Genomic DNA, 22,354 nt, shown 5'->3' on the forward strand with positions numbered 1-22,354 from the left:
AATCTCATTTTATACATACATATATAAATGCTAATTTGAAAACTAATGCCAAATATTATTATGTATCACAGTTTCCGCAGAATGGTATCGTTAAATGAAACCGAACACATCGAAATTAATTAACTGGAATTGTTTAAGTGATATTTTCAAAAGTCAATAACTCGGAAACGGTTGGTTTGAGGTACATTGTGTGTATTTCGATTTTTGCTTAGAATTGAAGAAAGAACCGAAATATGCAATAATATACAGGGGTTTCCCTTTAAAAAAATAAAACTTTGATGTGCCACGACTTTATGTATTTAACGAAGTGTTAAGCTTACCTTGACATTTATTATTAATACAAGCTTCGCCATCTGAACACACAGAATCATTGCGGCAACCTACTATACACAAACGATTTTCACATATTTGATTATCTCCACAGTATCTATCGGAATTACATATCTGCTGACAATTGCCCTTTATACAACGCTCGTTACTTAAGCAGTTCTTATCTCTAAAAAACATAAATGTTATAACACCACTACTTGCTATGTTACTCTTTTTATTACTTACATTTTACAATTTGCTCTACATATATTTGTAACACACTTTTCATCTTTATGGCAATCTCCTGTACTAGAACAAGCTTTTAACTCATGTTCACATATTTCACCTGGATCACCTATTAATGGTGCTGGACACTGACAAATCTTTTTGTGATCTATTACACTGCATTTTGCATTAGTACCACAAGCCGTCGGAGATGAGCATGGATCAATACATTTATTATTCACACAAGATTGTTCTGATGGGCAACCTGTGCTAGCTCTACATCCAACAACGCACTTTATACCTTCACAAATTTCTCCATTCCTACAGTCGTCATCTTTTCTACAAATTGGTTTACATACTCCACCTTCGCAACGTTCGTTATTAAGACATCCCTCATCAGATGAACAAATATTTCTACAAAACTGATTTTTGCATATGTAGCTGTCAGAACAGTCGCTATTTTGTAAGCAAGGCTCGGCAGGGGTCCGTACGCAAGCTATCTTAGGGGTGGGATTTGGCACTAATCCAGTCTCGCAGGAACAAATTGCACGATGGTTGGAAACGGAACAATGTGCATTTGGACCACAAGGACTGGTATTACAAGGGTTTAAACATTTGTTGTTTGAACAGGTCTCACTACTGCCGCAATCGTCGTCGGTATGACAACCAAATCTACACATATTTCTTGCACATATATGTCCCAGAAAACAGTCGTTGTCTACGCGACAAGTTAGCATGCAGTTTCCTTTAAGACATTTTTCATTAGCGGCACATTCCAGATCAGATTTGCATTGTGGTATACAAAGATTTTCCTGACATGTGAATTTTGATGGACATTCTATGTGAGAAGAACATGTCATGGGTGCTAAAAAATATTAAAAATAAATATTTTTATACACTAATAAAAGGAAAAAACTTACATCTAATACATTCAGTAGTAGCATTTCCTATAAACTTTTCAGAACACGTACAAAGCTTCTGGTGATTAAGGACATCACACTGGGCATTCATGCCACATGCTTTTGGTAGACTGCAAGGGTTAAGACATTGTCCTTGTGCACACTGTTCAAATGTTGAACAATCGTCGTTAATTTTGCAAGGGGGTGTACAAGTGTTTCCATAACAATACGTATTAGCTGGGCATTCTAGAGTGGATTTGCATTTAACTAATTTAGGTCGACATCCTTGTTTTAAATCTGTAGGGTTTCCTTCGTAACCATTTCGGCAACTGCAGTGTCCTACATGATCTACAGATATACATTCAGCGTTTGCACCACATTGTGCATTTTGACATACACTTTTACATTTATTTTCCTTTTTATCGCAAAACGCTGCTTGTGGACAATCTGAATTTTTAACACATTCTACTGCAGTTTTACAACCTTCATTGTATGGATCTCCAATCAGACCATTTGGACACTGACATTTGAAAGAACCTTTGGAATTAGTACAAATTGACTTAGGTCCGCAGGGTTCATCAGCACAGAAATCTATTAGTGCGCAATTTTTATGGGGGTCGCCTGTATACCCCGGCTGACAATAACAAATTTGTCTGTGATTCTCGACCGAACATAAAGCATTCTTGCCACAAGGATTATGTACTAAACAAGCAATTTTACACATATTTTCGTCACAAAGTTTTTCACTAGAGCATTCATCATTAGTTTGGCATTCGATCTTTTGACATCCTTCTTTTTCATTATTGGGATCTCCTTTGAAGCCCTTTTTACAAACACAGCGTGCACTATGTTTATCAGATACACAATCAGCATTTCGTCCACAAATAACACCTTCACAGGCATTTATACAGTCTGGTTGTTTACGAGAGTTTATTAAGCATTTTTCAGAGTGATCGCAATCATTGTTCGTACGACATCGTACTTCTTGCTGGCATATATTGTTTACGCAAAATTGATGTTGCGGGCACGACGAATTTGTTTTACAGGTAGGCTGGCAATATCCTTGAATGCATAGTTGATCTGTGATGCAATCTCGCTGACTACCACATAAAGATGTACAAATCCCGTTATAGCAATTTAAACCTTGAGGACACTGGTTGTCGTTGGCGCAATATTGCACAGATACACAGCCTAAGTGAGGGTCTCCAGTCATACCAGCTTCACAAGCACATGTTGCTAGATGATTTAGTGCTACACATTGGGAGTTCTTTCCACAAACGTTGGATAGTGAACAAGGATTAATGCAAACTGAGTCAATACATGACTTTTCATTTGAGCAGTCATTATTATCGCTGCATTCGATTGGTATACAATTGTGTTCTGCATCTTCTTTAGTTCGGTCGGGACACTTGCAAGAAGCTTTATGAGCAACTGGTATACAATTTGCGTTAAGACCGCAGGATCCTGTTATCTCACATGGGTTTTGGCAAATCTCATTGTTGCAGTATGCAGAAGATGGACAGTCAGAGTCAGTAAGGCAATCTCCAGCTGTTCTGCATCCCGTGGTTATCGGATCTCCTACCAAACCTTCATTACAAACACAGGTAAATCCACCATCAGTGTCAATACATCTAAAGTAAATACCAATGTAATAAAATTAAGTTCCTTAAACATCATGGACATTTAATACTTACTGGGCAGTAGGATGGCAAGGATTACTTTCAATACACTCGTTGATATTTACACATTTGTCGTTTTCTAAGTGGTAACCCTCAGAGCATATACACACTGCATCGTGATTTTCAGAAGAACATGCACCTTTACCACAATCAATAAAATCACAAGGATCTGCAAAAATTGTTTTGGAATTAATTTGATAATATTATTACATTATAATATTATTAACAATAAAAAACTTGACGAAAATCATTTTAATAAAGTTAATAAAAAAAGGTAAAACTGTTTGAAAATGCTTCAAATACAGGTTCCGGCAATAGTGCGTCGGGCATCTGTAGCTTCTAAAATAAAAAACTTGGGAATTTTGTTTAAGTGCAGACCTAAAGTATGTACCAGGATGTATTTCAGGAAAATATAACTTCTATAGGGTGGCTCAAAAAAGTGTGAGTGGATCAGGATGATTTTTTTAAATGGAACACCTTGTATATTACTGCATTTTTGGCTTCCTTTTAGATCACTTTACGTAATCCTAAGATATGAGTAATAATATTTCGATGGTTTCAGAGATATTCATAAATAAATAAAAAATATATATTTTTCAGCCTTTTTTAAAAAAAATATTAAAAATACAAGACTGTCCTGAAATCAAAACTATAATATTTGGTATTTACTTTAGATGGTCTGTACTTACTTTGATCTAAATATGGTAGTCGTAAATCATACAGGGTGTTCAAAATTCTACGCCTAACTTTCTAAAATATAAAATAATTTTTCTTTGTTTTCTTAAATTGAACACCCTGTATATTATTTTTCAATAGATAGAAAATTAAAAAATGAACATTTTTTGTAATGCGCAGATATTCGCGGTTTTATATTTCATATGGCATTTTCCACAGTAAATTTATATCAAAGCCACCCATTGATTTTTCTCTCGTATTTTACCGTTGTAAGAGCCATATGAAATAATACTGCTTGTATCTGCGAAACTATTAAAATTTATGTTCCATTTAAAAAAAACGAAGAAAAAGTTTATATTTTAAAAAGTTTGGCGTAGAATTTTGAACTCCCCGTATAATTTACGATTACCATATTTATTGCAAAGTAAGCACAGGCAATCTAAAATAAATACCTAATATAGTTTTGATTTCAGAACATTTCTTGTATTTTTAATAATTTTTTTAAGAAAGGCTGAAAAATATATATTTTTTATTTATTTATTAATATCTGTGAAACCCTCGAAATATAATTACTCATATTTTAGGATTATGCAAAGTGATATGAGAGGAAGCTAAAAATGCAATAATATACAGGGTGTTCCGTTTAAAAAAATCATCCCCATCCACTAACACTTTTTTGAGCAACCCTGTAGAAGTTAAAATATTTTCCGGAAATACATCCTCGTACATACTTTAGGTTTGGTAACCTCATCAATGAGTGCGCCGAGACGACAACCATTCGTGCCATGAATTTTGGTACGACTGATATTGGAGATGGAGAACTACCCTCTATAAAACCGTCCCAGATACTGGCTTTTGTCAAAGCCCTGGGACTGTATGATGAGTTATGATTCAAGAAAGGGGGACACAATGGATCTGTAAGGTCGAAGTGATTAACCCCCCTCCCACTCATTCTAAATTCTAAATTCTAAATACTTTAGGTTTGCCCTTAAACAAAATTCTCAAGTTTTTTATTCTAGGAGCTACAGATGCCCGACGCACTATTGCCGGGCACTATAAAAGTTTTAATTATTTATTTTTTTTTCTATTTATTTACAGAATGAAACTTACCTAAGCATTTGTTAGAGTGAGCATTACAAAACCTGGATGTTGGACAATCATCGTTATCAATGCATTCGACTTTAAAACAACCTAGATTCTTATCAAAAGGATTGCCCAAATGACCAGCTGGACATACACATGACATTTTATGATTTCTTACTTCGCATAGTGCATTGATTCCACATTTAGACGAATCACAGATATTTCTACATTTTCCTCGTTTGCAGGCTAAATTATCTGGACAGTTTCTGTCTGATCTGCATGACCCAGGCCCAGTGCAACCTAAGCTTGTATAAGGATCGCCCACCATACCATCAGGACATGTGCAAATATAAGATCCTAAATTATTTTTACAAATTGCATCTCTGTGACACGGATGAGCTTCGCATTCGTCTATATCGATACATCCATGAGCTGTTTCAGTAAAGCCGACATTGCATTTGCATTTGCCTTTAATACAAGATTGAGAATCTTTACAGTCGGTATCGGCAGCACAACCTGGTTGGCACACTTCATTTTGACAAATTTCTCCCGCTAAGCAGTTATTGTCAGCAAAACAAACTTTTAGACATCCTTTATTTGTACATCTCTCCCCAATTGCACATTGCGTGTTACCTTCACATGTTAAAGTGCACTGATCGTTAAAACACTTGTGGTTAGTCGGACATTTTTGTTTATTATCGCATAGAACAGGAATGCGGATACAACCCTGCTCTGGAGTAGGGTTTCCTTGAAAACCGGAAGGACATTTACATATAGTTTTATGGTTTTTACACGAACATTGAGCGTTTGGTCCACACACATCTTTATTTTGACAAGGATCTTGGCATTGATTGTTAATACAGGCTTGCTCGGATATACAATTTTTATTACTTCTGCATCCAATAGTACACATACCCTCCAAGCAAGCTTGATTACTGAGACACTGACTATGATCCGCGCAAGCAGTTGCACATTTGTTATTTACACATAGTTCTCCCTTGGAACAATCGTCGTTGTTTCTACAAACCGGCCTGCATTGTCCTTTATAACAAACTTCATTTCCACATTCTGAATCGGACGTACAGGTAATAACAGTTCGAAAACATCCCTCTTGAATACCACTTTCTGCGGATTTATAGCCAATATTACAACCACAAATTGCTTTACGGTCAACTATATTACACACTGCATTTGGACCGCAAGATACCTGTGTGCATGGGTTGGTGCAGTTTCCTTGCAAACAAATGGAATTATCCGGACAATCCGAATCTCCTTTAGGGCAATTTCCTTCTGGTCTACATCCCGTAACAAAGGGATCTCCAATAGTACCTTCTGGACAAATACAATTATATCCATTTTGATTTGGCTGACATAAGGCTGTATTATGACATGGATTTGATTTGCAAGCATTTACTAAAACACATTCCACTTCTGCACTGGGATTAGCAGAAAATCCTGGAGGGCACTGACATGAAGTTCTATGATCAACTCCTATACATACTGCATTAGTGCCGCATGATTCTTCATCACAAACATCTTGGCATGTATGGGTCATCCTGTTACAGAGTTGAGTAGGTGGACAATCAATATTGTACACGCAAGGCACAGCTTTACAACCTATTGATGAATCGTTCGGGTCTCCAATATAAGATCCTGGAGGGCACTGGCATTTGGCGACATGATTATTAACCACACATATGGCGTTGGGACCACAATTGACAGACGTACATGCTGAGACGCAAGCGCGTCTTTGTTCTTTGATATCTACTTGGCAAATGTCTTGTTCGGAGCACTCAGAATTTGAGCCACATAAATCTTTTTGAATTGACTGGCAACCAGTTCGTTCATTAGGATTACCAGAAAATCCATCGAAACATTGGCATTGGCCTTTATGAGCTTCAGCAATACACGCTGAATTATTTGGGCATGTGAACTGAAGGCAAACCGGAACACATTTCATAATTCCAAGCGCATCCGGTTGACAAGAAGAAATTGATTCACAATCAGTATCTTTTTTGCACTCTGGGACTGATGGTTTTTCACATGTTGACGTTACGGGGTTCCATAAATATTGGTCTTTACAAGCACAAGTTGGGTGACCTTCGATATCCAATTTACAACTTTCGTATGGACCGCAAGCAACCATGTCGCAAGGATTAATACATTTTTGGACACTGTTACTGTCTACACCACAAATAGTTCCGAATTTACAATCGCTATCTGTAAAACATTCCCTGGGGTTGACTCGTTCTTCAATTTGGCAACCTGTAGTCAAGTCTCCAGGGTTACCTTTATACCCCGGCTTACAAATGCAAGTTGTTCGGTGTTTTTCAGTAACACAAAGGGCATTTGGGCCACATTGTGCTTTACTACATGCATCGACACATTTGCGAATTCCTTTTCCTAACTGGAAACAAATTTCTTGGTTTGTACAATCCAAATCACTTGTGCACTGACTTTCAATTTGGCAACCAGTTTCTGTATTATTAGGATTGCCTGTAAAACCAGGGAAACATTTGCATTGTCCGTTATTACAGGTTGATTTTGGACCACAGTGAACGTTGTAACAAAGATCCAAACACTGTCCTCTTTGACACGAATACCCATTGGGACATAAAAGGTTGTTATTGCATTGGCAATTTTTCGCATCTCTGCATATACCTCCTTGGACTTGTGTGCACATTATAAACGGATTACCAGCATATCCCTCTCTACATCTACAGTCGTAACTGCCTATAGTATTAATACACACTGCGCTATCTCCACAGACATTGTTTTTACATTCATCTACATCTTTGCATTCTATAAATGCATTTCCTCCATATCCACGTTTGCAAGAACAATCAAATCCGTTAAAAGTGTTTACGCAGTCCGCGTTTGCCCCGCAAGATGTAGCCGTACATCCTCTACGCTCTTCGATTTTCATCTTTTTGCAAGATTCATATGGATTGCCAGAAGTTCCTAGGTTACAAACGCATTCATTTGTTATAAGACCATATTCACAATGAGCATTGATTCCACACGCTGGTTTACATGATGGTCCAATTTTTGCTAAAACAAGGATCTAATTACTGATAATAATTATGATATTAAAGAAATAACTTACGAGGCATACAGATCACGTCAGGATTTCCAACAAGGTTTAAGTCACAAACACATTTGTTTAAGTTTTTATCGCAGTGGGCACCAACTCCACAAATTATTCCTTGACAACGTTGTTTGCAACGACCGCTTATACAAACTTTCGGGTCTTCGCAGGGATTTTTTGCAGAACATACATCCGTAACACACTGGCCTCCTGGGAAGGGATTTCCTATTAGTCCTTCTACACATCTACAAGTAGGACCCGTTGTGGTAACAATACACTGAGCTCCAGGTGCGCAGTTAAATTCATCACAAGCTGAAATTTACAGATATTTAAAATAATGAGGAATGCATACGTAATTTTTAAACAACTTACGAGAAACACATTGTCCTTTGCCATTGACGGTAAAACCTGCATTACATTCACAAATAGCTTTGTGATTTTCTGGCCTACAACGCGAATTAGATCCACATCGAACCGTGGCACAAGGACTAATACATGTTCCATCTTGGCAGCTTAAAATTTTCACACAATCTGTATCACTTTGGCATTCGGATTTTACAGTGCCTGGTGTGTCAAGAATGCATCCACCTTTATAAGGATCTCCCGTCATTCCTTTAGGACAAATGCACTTATATCCTTCTATTAAATTCAGGCAGTGTGCCCCGTAGGCGCACGGTTCGTCTTTACATTCATCAATTTCCATACAGCCTTGAAGGGGATCGCCTTCAAAACCTGGTTTACAGTTACATATTGGTGGATCACTTGGTGTACAATTGGCATTAATTCCACAGGGAAATCGTTCACAAGGACTTTTACATTTATTACTGTCTTGTAGATCAGTAAAGTATGGTGGTGGACAGACACATTCACCAGGTTGGACGCAGCGTTCATTCTCGTGACACTGTTTATCGCTGATACATTTTTTCTGATTTGGAGAACAAAGCCCGTTATATGCGTCTCCACTGTATCCTTCCGGACAATGACATTCATATGAACCTGGTTGATTAATACATTTTGCTCCATAGCCGCATATTTGATGTTGATCCATACATTCATTGATATCTTCACAGCTACCATCAGTTGATGACTTGTATCCTTTAGGACAGGCACAGTAACTTACACCACCTGTGATTGTAATACACTCAGCTCCATTAGGACAAGTGCCGTCGGAATTACAACTGGCCTAAAACACAGTTACCGTCCTTAAGTTCGTATGGCGGTTGACATTTACAATCAGGACTATTACATTCCAAACACTCCAGAAATGGGTTTCCGTTAGATCCAGGCGGACATTGACAGTCATAACTTCCGGGAAGGTTTTTGCATATAGCATTGATCCCACATGCCGGTTTGTCTCTAAATTCCGTACATTCGTCATTATCTCTACATTTTCCGGTTTTGTCATCTCGAACGTAACCACTCACGCAAATACAAACACTTCTGCTAGTTAATTCGTCCAAAATACACTGCTCACCAGACGGACATGGATTGTACGCTGAGCATTCTTTAAGGGTAGGTGCTACTCGGACGCATCCATCTCTGTAAGGATCACCCGATGTTCCGCCTGGACACTGACAAGAGAATGTTCCCGGTTCGTTTTTGCAGATCGCACCATCTTGACATGGGTTTTTGACGCATTCATCAATATCGGCGCAACCGGATGTTGTGTTTACGTAACCTGAACTACAGAAGCATGTGGCAATGTGATTTACAAGTAAGCATTCCTCGTTGGGAGCACAACTAATTATTTCACATGGATCTGAAAGGAAACAAGTTAATAATGAAACAAACTACAAAGCAATATGCTAAGGGCTGGCAAAGGTTAGTTTTGGGTCGATATTTCCGTATGTAAGAAGAATACAAAGGCGTTTATAATGTACTGAACAAAGAGAGAACAGTAAAAATGTTGCCAAACGTATGAAATAAACCGAGAAACTGTGTACATTGCTAAGAGACGCGGAAGGAGATATAGCAGATATGTCGGGGTTGACCGGTCGACCCAAACAGTACCTTTCAGTACTTAAAATTCTAGGGAAAGGTGTACACCGTGCTTTACGATTTAATTACGTCTCGTGATACTTTATTTGTTTGTGTATTAACGAGTCGTTGTAATTTTCCCTATAGCTTGTAAAGTTTTAAGTGCAAGTTAGAAACACTTGCCCTTTTGGTAAAAATAAGTGAGAAATTGAGTTGGTGTTCGACAGTGGTCGCGCTATTAGAACTCTAGTTTTTTCAAGAACTTTCTTAACATTTTTGCTATATTTTCTTCGCAGGCAGTATGTGAAAATCTTTACAAATAAGAAAGTTACAGCATTGCTGAAAATTGCTATGCACGAAAAGTAAATGGACGTTTTTTTTTAATTTTGAATGGAAAGATCGAATTTTTCTTAGTTAAACATCTTGTAAAAGATACGAACTTCAAAATAAAAAAAAGTTTCAATATCTAAAGTGGTTCTTGAGTTATGGCGTGTTATGTTTTATAAAGTTGAGTTTTTAAATTACCGCGATTACTGACGTTTTCTAATTATAAAAAAATGGACACCCTAACGATATCTTTATAATTCCATTTCAGATGCTCAGAAACATCTCTAATGACTTTATCTAGTTATCTTTTCCAAATAAAACATTCCTTTTAAAAATAAACCATTTGCGATCGTGATTTTATTTTACTTGATAGGGAAAGGCGTACCGGAGAAATATGGCAACGCCGCAACAGCACACCGACGCATTTTTCTCACTCCGACTTAATAAGATCCCTATACGATTTACTTCCACACCTGTAAGTACCGACCCAAAAGTATGAGTTGCCAGCACGGTATAAAAACGTACGTCTACAGTCATTTCCAATATTAGGTTCAGGGCATAAGCATCGTTGTTTATCATCACAAATAGCATTTCCAGGGCAATCATTATTGCCTGAACAAGTTACAATTTCGCTACATTTTGTTTTTGAGTCAGGATCAGGTACTGTTCCCTCAGGACAGTAGCATGTGTATCCTCCTGGACTATTATCACAAGCTGCTCCTATGCCACAAGTATTGCTTTGTAAACATTCGTTAATGTCACTGCATTGTTTGTTAGGATTGCCGGTAAATCCTTCTTTACACTGACAGGCAAACGTTCCGGGAAGATTGCTACATAATGCGTTAAGTCCGCAGAGCCCACTTGGTCCGTTAGCTTTATCGCATTCATCGATATCTATAAAAATACAAAATACACTCAGTTGTAAAAAACGCAAGGGAGAGATTTTTGGTCAAATTTAAAGTGTTATATTTTTGTTATTTTTAGCCCTATTTTCATGAATTTTTTAGCAAATTGTATATAATTATATCAACTTTATTTCGTAAACTCATTTTTTTATAAACTTTAGTAATTGGCATATTATACAGGGTTCATTGAGGGGTTGTTTTTTTATCCTAACTTTAAAACACGCTGTGTAATAATTTCGTATGTAAATTTTCCTAAAATATAAGTTTACGATAAGAACCATGTCTCCTGAGCATTTGGTTTTTTGGATCATGTCAATACATGCTTTGGTTAATTTTTAAGAGCGAAATGAACTGATCACGATAAATTTGCAATTTTTTCAAATATCATTACTTTTGATGTAATTTTTTCATATGACAAGAGGGTTTTGCATCGGATACTCTATACTAAATTAACAAAAAGTTAAAGACTAACGTAAACATTAACTACGGTAACAGAACTAACGATATTAAAGAAAACATCTCTGTAATACTGAAGTATACAAACAAAAAAATGTAAAAAATACCCCAATAATCTGTATTGCCTCCCCTGGCTGCTATAACTGCCTCTATACGTCCATTCATACTGTCGTTGAGACTGCATATATCATATTGCGTTATGCTTTCCCGTTCTTCTTTAAGGACCAAGCAAAATTCATTTAATGAAGCTGGTACCGCTTCGCGACTTTGAACCCTCCTGCCCAAATACTTTGATTTCCTAAACATCGAACATGATGGGCAGTTCATAGTAGCAAATACTCACCAAAGTGGCCAAAGTTCACAATAATCACCAAAGCGGCTTTGTAATATTGAAAAAAAAACTTCAAAAAGAAATTATAACTGAAAAAATTGCAAATTTTCATTCATTCATTTGGCAATTTCATTTGTCTCTTAAAAATTAACCAAGGCATGTACTGACATGATCCAAAAAGCAAAATGGACACCAGGACACATGGTTTTGGCCGTAAAATTATATTTTAGGAAAATTTGCACACGAAATTATCACACAGGGTGTGTCAAAGTTAGGGTAAAAAAATAACCCCTCGATTAACCCTGTATAATATGCCAAATACTAAAGTTTATAAAAAATTGAGTTTACAAATTAAAGTTGATATACAGCTTGCTAAAGATATATATAGAACGTAATTATTCTTGAGCCTTTATATAATAAGTTTTATTAGTTGTTTCTTGGGTGTTATGGCTATGGTCAATTAAAACAAAAATCTTTCGACGTTTCGCATTTAATGTAATGCTTCAACAGGAATATGTCTTGGAAGTAGTAGTGCAAAGAAATTGAGAACTCTCAGTAAAGAAATGAAAATACATGCACCTAAGACATATTCCTGTAGAAGCATTACGTTATAGCCACAACATCCAAGAAACAACTCATAAAACTTTGACATATACAGATATATACAGCTTGCTAAAATATTCATGAAAATAGGGCTAAAAATAATGTTAGAGGTAGGTATATCAGATTCATTTTGATTAACATCCAACGTTATTTAAATACCTACCTATACAACCAGCCGAAATGTCACTTGGATTAAATGTCCATCCATCTTCACAAATGCAGTAAGCCTCGTCACCGTCCGGCTTACAATAGGCATGGTTTCCACATTTTACATCATCGCATGGAGCTTTACATTGTACCATGGGTGGTGCTCCCACATATCCGTTTTGGCAGTCACAGTGAAAACTTCCGACAGAATTGAAACAGTTTGAATTCAGTCCACATGGGTTGGTGCTATTATTACACTCGTTGATGTCGACGCATATTGCCTTTTTAGGGGTAAATCCTTTTTGACAGAAACATTGATTTTCTATACATTCCGCGTTGTTGGTACAATCGAAGTTAGATTGACAAAGAATGTTGACGTCAATCTAAAATTAAAATATTGGTAGGTATAAGTAATTAATAATAAATGCGCAATAACAAAATTGATTTGCAGACCGCAATTCATTTTTTTTATTAGTGAATGAATTTGAAACTTCCTTTTCAAATATACACTAACGGGCACGAAAAACGGGCACCTTAAAATTTTCATGTATTTTGAAGTTTTATATAGAATTCTAGTGAACCGATTTTGATGATTTTTAATCAATTTGTAGCTAAATTTTTTAACTTTTTAGTATGTCTTTCTAAATTAAAAATGAAAGTTTCCATCTGTTAATTATACGAGGGCAAACAAAATGTTGATATTTTAGTGAAACTTTGGAACACCCTGTGGAGTACGTTAACAAAGCAAGGAATGTAAAAATTATTTTCTCATCAAGGTGTATCTTTTCTCAATAGTTTGTTTTTTGATTCATTTAAATAGCTGTATTTCTTTTGGAGATATTCGTTTTTGAAGTCGGCACTAACATTTTTTCGTATATTTTATATTAAAACCACGTCTTTGCTTTTGGTCCTAGCCAACAGACCTATAAAATAGTGTTTATGATTTATGTAATGTCATTGTCTTTGAAAAATCATATTATTATTGTCTGTTGTGCAGTTACCCTAGCAGATATATTATTTTGATGATTAATTGAAGCAGTAATAGCCGATACTTCAGAACTTAAAACCATCTCTGCTAGAGTTAACGCCAACAAAAAATAATAATATGACTTTTCAATGACAGTGACATTACAAAACAGTAAACACTATTTTATTATAAGTGTGTTGATGAGGACCCAAAATCTATGCTAAAATTGTTGTAGATCGTTACTGTTTTATTTAAAAGTGAATATCTCCAACAAAAATAAAGATATAGAGATGAACAAAAAAATAAACCATCGAGAAAAGAGGTACCTATGTAGATGATAAAATTATTTTTGAATTCCTTGCATTGCTAGATTATTTCACAGGGTATTTCAAACATTCACCAAAATATCGATATATTGTTTATATGAATAATTAACAGATGGGAACTTTCATTTTTAACTTAAATAGAGACGCTAAAAAGCTAAACAATTTAGCTACAAATTGCTTAAAAAATCATCAAAATCGGTACACCAGAACAAAATATATTAAACTTTAAAATACATCAAAATTTTAAGGTGCCCGTTTTTCGTGCCGATGAGCATATCGTTAAAGAGATCGTTAAAGCATATTCTGGAGACAAAAATAAGTAAAAAAGTTGGTATAAATTTATGTCCTAAAATACCTACTTGGTTTCGGAGATACAAGGTGTAGAAGTTTTATTTTTATTTCGATTTTTTCCAAATAATTTCTGAAGTAACGTCGATATTTGGATGAAAATTGGTGCCTGAGAGTTCTTTGAATTTTGAGAGTTCTTTGAAGAAATTTAATTTCGATATCAATATGATTCATACTTGTAGGAGGCGCCACCTACATATTTTAACTAGTTTGAAAAGTAATATATTTTTGTCCGTACCTGCATAAAACTGTGTGAAAAAATATACATTTACAACATTAATAAAAATTAAACATGTTGACTATGTAAATAGTTATTAGATTGAAATCATAAATTTGAAATGTTTTTGTGCTAAAAGTTCAACAGAAACTGTTTCATCATAATTTTTTCCAGAATAAATTATGATTATATTCATGTTCAATTTAAAAAATAAGATGTCCCAGATTTATAATTTCAGCACATTATCTATCTAGTCACCATGTTTGTTTTTTGTTAATAATGACATGTATTTATAATTTACATTCATAGTTGTAGCGATTTTTACAAAGAGTCTTTTTTATGTAGAAAACGACGGAATAGTTATTAATGATACAAGTTCGATACAAACATCATAATGAAACGCGTGTTTCATTAAAATGTTCGTATCGAACGTGTATTATTCAAAATTTAATCTACGACGCGACATGAGGGACGATCCAAAGAGATTTGATTTAATTTAAAATATCAGAGATATCCTCATAAAGATTAAAATTCAAAATTATCAGGTGCCCATATTAGTCGACGCCGTGGTAACCCAGCTTGTTGATTGTTTCCATTTTGACTTTGACAACTCAATTATTAATGTTCAATTTTGTGTTAAACGTTCAGTTTTAGCAAAAAGCAGAAAATAATATTAATATGGGTGATTCTGATTCTGAAAGTGTCCCTTCGGATCAAGACAAACGTACGAGCAAGCTTATGTAAAACTTGAAGATTGGTGTAAAGGGAAAGGAATCAAGAATATAGTCTGTGAAATGAATAACTTTGAATTTGACAGTTCCCGCGGGCTTTTTTAGTGTTTATTTTATTAGGTTAGCAACTTGCGGCCATGCTGACGCAATGCCGTCTCTAATAGAACAGCCTCTGAGCGAGATTTATGACGTCACGCTAGTTAGATACTACTGATTAATAAATATGTTGTAGAATACATGGAAAACATAATTATTCCTCGTATTTTTGGTTTGTATTTGAAAAACAAACATTGATTTTAAAATACAAACCAAAAATACGAGGAATAGTTATGTTTTCCATGTATTCTAACACATATTTATTAATCCATAGTATCTAACTAGCGTGACGTCATAAATCCCGCTCCGAGGCTGTTCTATTAGAGACGGCATTGGTCTGATATTTAGAAATGTCAAAAGCTGATGACATTTTACTATTGACAATTATGACATTTCGTGTTGATTTTTGGTAGAAGAGGATGAACTATCACTTGTTTTATTATTTTCCTTTTCTATTTCACGAAAGTAAAAAGAGTTACCTATCTGATTCGTTCAGGCACTCAATTTAAAGAATATCAGTAACTTTTTTGATAGAGGGATTTTATATTTGCCGTGTTGGTAAGAAATAACGGTCAAAATTCAAAGTTATTCATTTTATAGACTATAGTATATAGTATTTTGAACATCTTTCAAAACATAGGAAGGCTTCATCACTTTGGGTATATTATTCCATGCTACGTTCAGTTATATCAGTGATGAAAAATACAGATATTAGTAAGTACGTCCATTTAATTGCATTTCTAAAAAGAAAATCGGAAGGATTTCGGTCAAAAAAATCGAGAATTTTAAGAAAAGAAGACATAACTCGTTTTTTGTTGGAAGCCGACGATAAAACTTATTTCCTGACAAAAGTTTTATTGATAGTGGGACTTGCCTGCCGGCGTATCGAGTTGATAAATCTGCAGCTGCAAAATGTTAAAGATGAAGGACAATGCATTCATGTTATTATTCCATTTACGAAAACAAAGATATCACGAGATTTTTTTATAACGAAAGGGAATGTTGAAGGAATAAATATTGTGGAAATGGTTCGAAGATATATAGCTATGCGGCCAAGCGACACAGAGCATACTCGATTTTTTGTGGGGTACAGAAATGGAAAATGTATTAAGCAACCCGTTCGCATTAATCCTCTAGGGAAAATGCCGTATAAAATAGCATTGTTCCTAAATCTTCCAAATCCACAACAATACACTGGACATTGTTTTCGTAGATCGTCTGCGTCGTTGCTTGCAGATTCAGGAATGGATTTATTAACTGTTAAAAGACATGGTGGTTGGCGCTCTAACACAGTGGCAGAGAGCTATATAGAAAATTCTAAAGAAAATAAGAAAAAAGTGTCATGTAATATTTTGGGTAACATTTCTGGCAATGATGGGTCTTCAACAAGTTCAAGCCCTCAGGAAATAAATTTACTTTCTAAAAATTCAACTCACCTGTCATCGCCTGGAATTAATTTAACCAATTGTACTGATATTATAATTAATGTTTACTATAGATAAACGTATTTAGGTACCTTATTTGCTTGTTTCTTATTTTAAAATTTGCGTGTTATTATCAGAGTTATTATGAATAAGCCATAATGAAATCCAAATGACAATGTTAAATGTGTCATAATGACATTGTCGTAGATTAATGTATATTATATCACTCATGGGTTTTATACAGGTGCAGACGAAAAGTTATTACTCTTCAATCCAGTTAAAGAATATGTGGGTGGCGCCCCCTAGAATTAAGAGTCATATTAAGAGTCATAGTCGTAGAAATCAAATTTCTCATGTAAAAAACACCTCGAAACCAATTTTCATACGAATATTGACGTTAGTTCAGAAATTATTTAGAAAAAATCGAAATAAAAATTGAACTTCTACAAACTGTATCAGAATATGCTTAAGGAGTTTCCCGAATACAATTCGGGCCACCCTATATCATACTAAAAACTTACTTGTTCACAAGCAATTTGTGGACTGGGATTAGCTTGATATCCTTGTGGACACAAACAGTTATAACCAGGAACAGCATTCTCACATATTGCGTGAGTTCCGCATGGTTTCTCCAAAGTTCTACATTCATCTATATCAGTACATCCTTTATACGGGTCTCCGGCATAGTCGTCCTTGCAACTACAGACGAAACTTCCAATAGTATCCGTGCAAACAGCATTTTCTCCACACGGATTTCCCTCACACTCGTTAACATCTGAGAAAATTTTATAATAGGCGTGACCAAAATGTTCGAACTACAAAAAACTACTCATACCAAAGAAGAATAGACTGAAAGAAACAGAACAGGTAAAGACAAACCAATTACAATACGAAGAGTTTACCAGCTGAAAGTGAAACTAAATTAATTACGGCTGCAAGACAAATAATATTATTAATACATAATAGAATTGTACAAAAATGTATACAGTACAGTTAGGCTTTCTATATCATTCCAATAGACTAATAGTAAAGAGGCTTATCATGTCTAAGTTGTTATGTGGAAAATACACTTACAGGGAGATAATTTGAAATATAGAAAGAGTTCTCACCAACGATTACATTTACAGTGCACCGAGAAATGAAATAATTGGTAAGGAAATTTCTACGTATCATCAGATCTCCGGAAAATAATTTGAATATATTTGAGAAAGTTAGTAACAGGCCAAGCTACGTTTTAACAAAACCGTTTTACATTCGTTTACAAAGCCGATTTACTCATTGGAGTCAAGCAAATGAAAGTCCCATTTCGCAAGAGTTAATCTTTGTAAGAGTATAGTGTCATATTTTGCTCACAGATAGGATTTTTGAAATAATAATAATTAGATCACCTTGTGTTTTTCCAAAATCTCAGATACGATAAACAAGATTGTTATAGCTTTCTTAGTATCCATGATACAGAGCAATATTGAAAATTATATTGAAAACATCTCAAATCTCAGTGGTTCGACTACTTGTAAAAAAAGCAAGGTAAAGTTTTGCAAAGATAAAAATTACATACTCTTTGAAGAAGGTTTTACGTAGAATTAATTGGCATCGTTAGTTCTTCAAACTTAACACCCTGTATATTTGTGAAGAATTTAATTTGATTTTTATAAACTTCTGAAAAATATATAGTAGCATCGGTCTTTTTTCAAATTTATTTAATTATTTTTTTTGCCAGTAGGCCATACAAAACAATGCTGCTCCTTATCATTTAATTTCAAATAAGAGTCAGTTACAAAAAAAAATCTATTATGTGTAATTCTGTATAATTTATTGTTTTATTTTTATCATACGGTAAAAATAAAACGATTGTCATTTCAATCGGTGATAATTTTGCCGATTTCAATTTCTAGACGTCATTTACTATTGACATAAAACTTGTCATAAATTGACATTAATTATAGAAACATTAAGAAAGAATAGAAAGTTTCCAGACACGCAAATCTATTTCCAAAAAAAAGAAATTGTAGGGGTCAAGTCTAGGCTTTACCTTCCCAAAATAATATGTGATTTTCATTCCCCAGGCGATTTTTTTCGATCGTATGCTACTTGTCATTTGTATTAACTCATTTTGCAAAACCCAATTGATCATATAACTAAATTTTCCGAAATATGATGTAAAGTTGATTTGTTTTAAGGAATTAAAATATTGAAGCTGCATCTTGGTGATTGTGCTCAGAAATATTTTACTTTTTCTATAAAATGTACAAAATATAAAAAAGATAAAGACCCTTGTTTATTAAATACATACAGGGTGGCGCCTCTCATACGCCGCGGAAGCTCCAAGGAGAACGGTACTTTATATGAAATGAAATTTTGGCAGCATATGTAGGTTAACTGAAAGCATTTTTTAAAAATATATAGAATTATACAGGATGCCCCCCAAGAAAGTTACACATCAAAGTTGTGCTTTTTCTAATGGAACACCCTATATATTAATTAATTTTCGGATTCTAGGAAAAAAAATAAAGGTGAGTTTTACTAAAGAAGCATATACCTAAAATCTAAGGATTTTCACATATTTCACATTTTGTGAAAATGAAGAGTAAATTTTCAATTTCGATAACAGCAACCTAAATTTTAGTTGACCTTGTATAGGCTGATATTTAATTACAGTAGCCATTGTATGTTAAACCAAATTGAAATTTGACCCGAAAAGTTATACAGGGTGAGACAAAATTAATATGGAACATTAGTCACTTTTAAAAGCAAGTTACTCCTTTATTTGAAATGGAACACCCAGTATATTTTTCCGCTGTTCAATGGGGAATTTATATATCTTCAAAATATTATTAAAGTTGCCTACCCCTCAGACAAAGATTTTCCTAGATATTTTAATTTTTATGATTTTGCGTCAGTAGATCTTAATTGTTTGAAAAAATCTAGGGTGGCTGTGTGATATACCTTTTGTTAATTTAACAAAAATTAAAGATTGTATAGTAAAATACTCAACGGTAATAAAAAGATACACGTTTTAACATATTTAAATTATTACAGAATTAAAACTAGATATAAACCTATAACTATGTGACAAAAATTAGCTAGATGAGATCAAATGCTCAAAATGCTTCCTTTCCTGTTAACTGCATAAAATGATTGTCTTTTCAAAAGGATCTTTTCATTTTAAAAGGCATATATGGAGTTCTACCTCGAAAAGCATCAGCTACAATAATTTCTCTGATGTTGTCGACAATAGTTGGTGAAGTTTTGTAAACACTGTCTTTAACATATCCCCATAAAAAACCAGACTAGATAAAATCCAGGAGCATTTAAGTATTCTATTAATTTGTGAATGCAAACTGCATTCACCAACTAATAGAATCATATCAATTCTCTCTGATGTAGGATAAGCTTGCATTTTCGGCAAATTTCTGAGAATTTTTTTTGTTTTCACTGACACAAAATGATAACTAGTTGTTAAAGTTGGACTAATTAGACAGCCATGTTCAAGTAACATCACACATATCACAGCCACCTAGATTTTATCAAATAATAAAGATCTACTCAGATTAAATCATGTAAATGAAAATATCTAGGAAAATCTTTGTTTGAGGGGTAGGCAACCTTAATAATATTTTGAAGAGACATGAATTCTGAAGAAGCTGGGTGTTTCATTTAAAATAAAAAAAGTAACACGCTTTTAAAGGTGGCCAATAATAATTTTGTCTCACCTAGTATAACTTTTTGGATCAAGTTTTAATTTGATTTAAAGTACAATAGTTAATTTAACTACATATTAGGCTATACCGGGTAAATTCCAATTTAGGTAGCTTTTATTGTAATTTAAAAATTGTTCTTTATTTCTAGAAAATGTTAAATATGTCAAAAACCTTACATTTTAGTCATATACTTCTCTTATAAAACTCACCTTTATTTTTCTCCCAGAACCCGAAAATCAATTAATATATAGGGTGTTCCATTACAAAATACACAACTTTGATATGTAAGTTTTTTTGGGGACACCCTGTAGAACTCTGTATATTTTTAAAAAGTGCTCCGAATTAACCTACATATGCTCACAAAATTTCATATCAATACAAACTGTCGTTCTCCTTGGAGCCTCCGCGGCGTATGAGGGGCCACCCTGTATACATATATTCGATACCAATTAAACTTTTAGTTACGTAATCGAGGGTGCGACTTGTAAATTCATTCTTGCCAACCACGGATATATTCGGCTCAGGGCTGACTAACTGGAAATTAAATTTCCCGCCGGAAATTCAGGTGGTAGCTCTGCTGTAAAAAAAGTCAAGTTGCCACATGTATTTATTTATTTTCTGGCATTGTCATTCATTTTGACATTTTAGTTTTGTACTACGAGTTTTTGGTTTAAATGAACTGTGTTGTGATAATTTAAGCTTAAATTGTTTTTACTAGTAGACCTTGCAGTCAAATATTGTTCTTTTTAGAACCTCTTTTAATGCGAAGTGGTACAAGATAGCTTAATAGCCGTAAAAACTCATTGCAACTTTATTAGAATATTTTGAACGGGAAAGCGGTAGTAATGGCTCTTTATGTCTCTTAACTGCTGTTAAGGAGGTGAGTTTTTTTATGTAAATAATAACTTTAATTTATATTAGTTTATTTTTGTTTCTTAAAATATTTTGATTAAAAGAAAATATGTGCCTTTCAAACTTAATCACGTGACTAAAAGTTTATTTGATATGAACTATACAGGGTGTCCCAGAAACAAATACATATATTTTAAGGGGTGGTAGATCTCTATAAAAGAAACATATTTCTCTTTCTTCTTCTTCTTCCGGTCATGATTACATATGAATGTAATCTTGCACGTTGGGGATCATTTGTTAACTTTTTTCATTGATTGTAAGGACATTGTTTTCTGCCCGTCGCAATATGGGTATCGCGTCCGGTATCCCGCTGGTTTTTCTCTTTACCGTTTTTCAAATAAGTCCAAAATAACTAGGTTATTTTACTTTGAAAATTAAAAAAAAATGATTTTTTGCTTAAATTTTGAGAACCTCTGTATCATTTCTGGGTTTTCTTTCTTCTAAATTTAATCTACTACCTATGTTGCCATATTATCAAGAAATAATGTTTTTTAACTAAAAACTAAAAAAAAAATCCATTTTTTTTTCAAAAAATTCCAAATTTACTATTTTTTTGCGAAAAAAACCTCATAGGTGTGTTTCTGGGGTCGAAATACAGGGTGGGCCACTGAAAACTTACAACGGCTATAATTTATAAACCAAAAAAGATATCAAAAAAATAAAAAATACCGTTTCTATAATATCGAGGGGGAATACATATGACGTATTTTTTAAACCACCCCGACCTACCCCTTAGGAGACACCCCTACTCACTTGAAAATCTTAAATGGCAACACCCCACTTGTGGCGTCTTTTAGAAAGCTCATGAAAATGCTAAATGATGATCATAAAGTTTTTAGGGTGAAATTGAAAAACTACCCTTACACGAACAATTAGGTGGACATTAATGAAAAAGGTGATTTTTTAGCATAAATTACAAATTGGGACC

General features: G+C 34.3%; 1 protein-coding gene across 1 annotated transcript in view; it reads right to left on the reverse strand.

Moving 5' to 3' along the window:
* Nucleotides 1-22,354, reverse strand: part of LOC115891946 — a gene marked incomplete at its 3' end in the record, with an annotated part of 189,922 nt that overhangs the window by 100,537 nt on the left and 67,031 nt on the right. Inside the window, 11 exon segments of the mRNA XM_030912557.1 lie at nt 321-496; nt 556-1,399; nt 1,455-3,064; nt 3,128-3,281; nt 4,898-7,921; nt 7,977-8,270; nt 8,331-9,141; nt 9,143-9,717; nt 10,788-11,156; nt 12,721-13,087; nt 17,335-17,588. Of these exon segments, the coding sequence (XP_030768417.1) occupies nt 321-496; nt 556-1,399; nt 1,455-3,064; nt 3,128-3,281; nt 4,898-7,921; nt 7,977-8,270; nt 8,331-9,141; nt 9,143-9,717; nt 10,788-11,156; nt 12,721-13,087; nt 17,335-17,588 (8,478 nt within the window).

This window comes from Sitophilus oryzae, unplaced genomic scaffold (assembly GCF_002938485.1).
Source record: "Sitophilus oryzae breed Bouriz unplaced genomic scaffold, Soryzae_2.0 scaffold_1207_pilon_pilon, whole genome shotgun sequence".
Lineage (NCBI taxonomy): Eukaryota > Metazoa > Arthropoda > Insecta > Coleoptera > Curculionidae > Sitophilus > Sitophilus oryzae.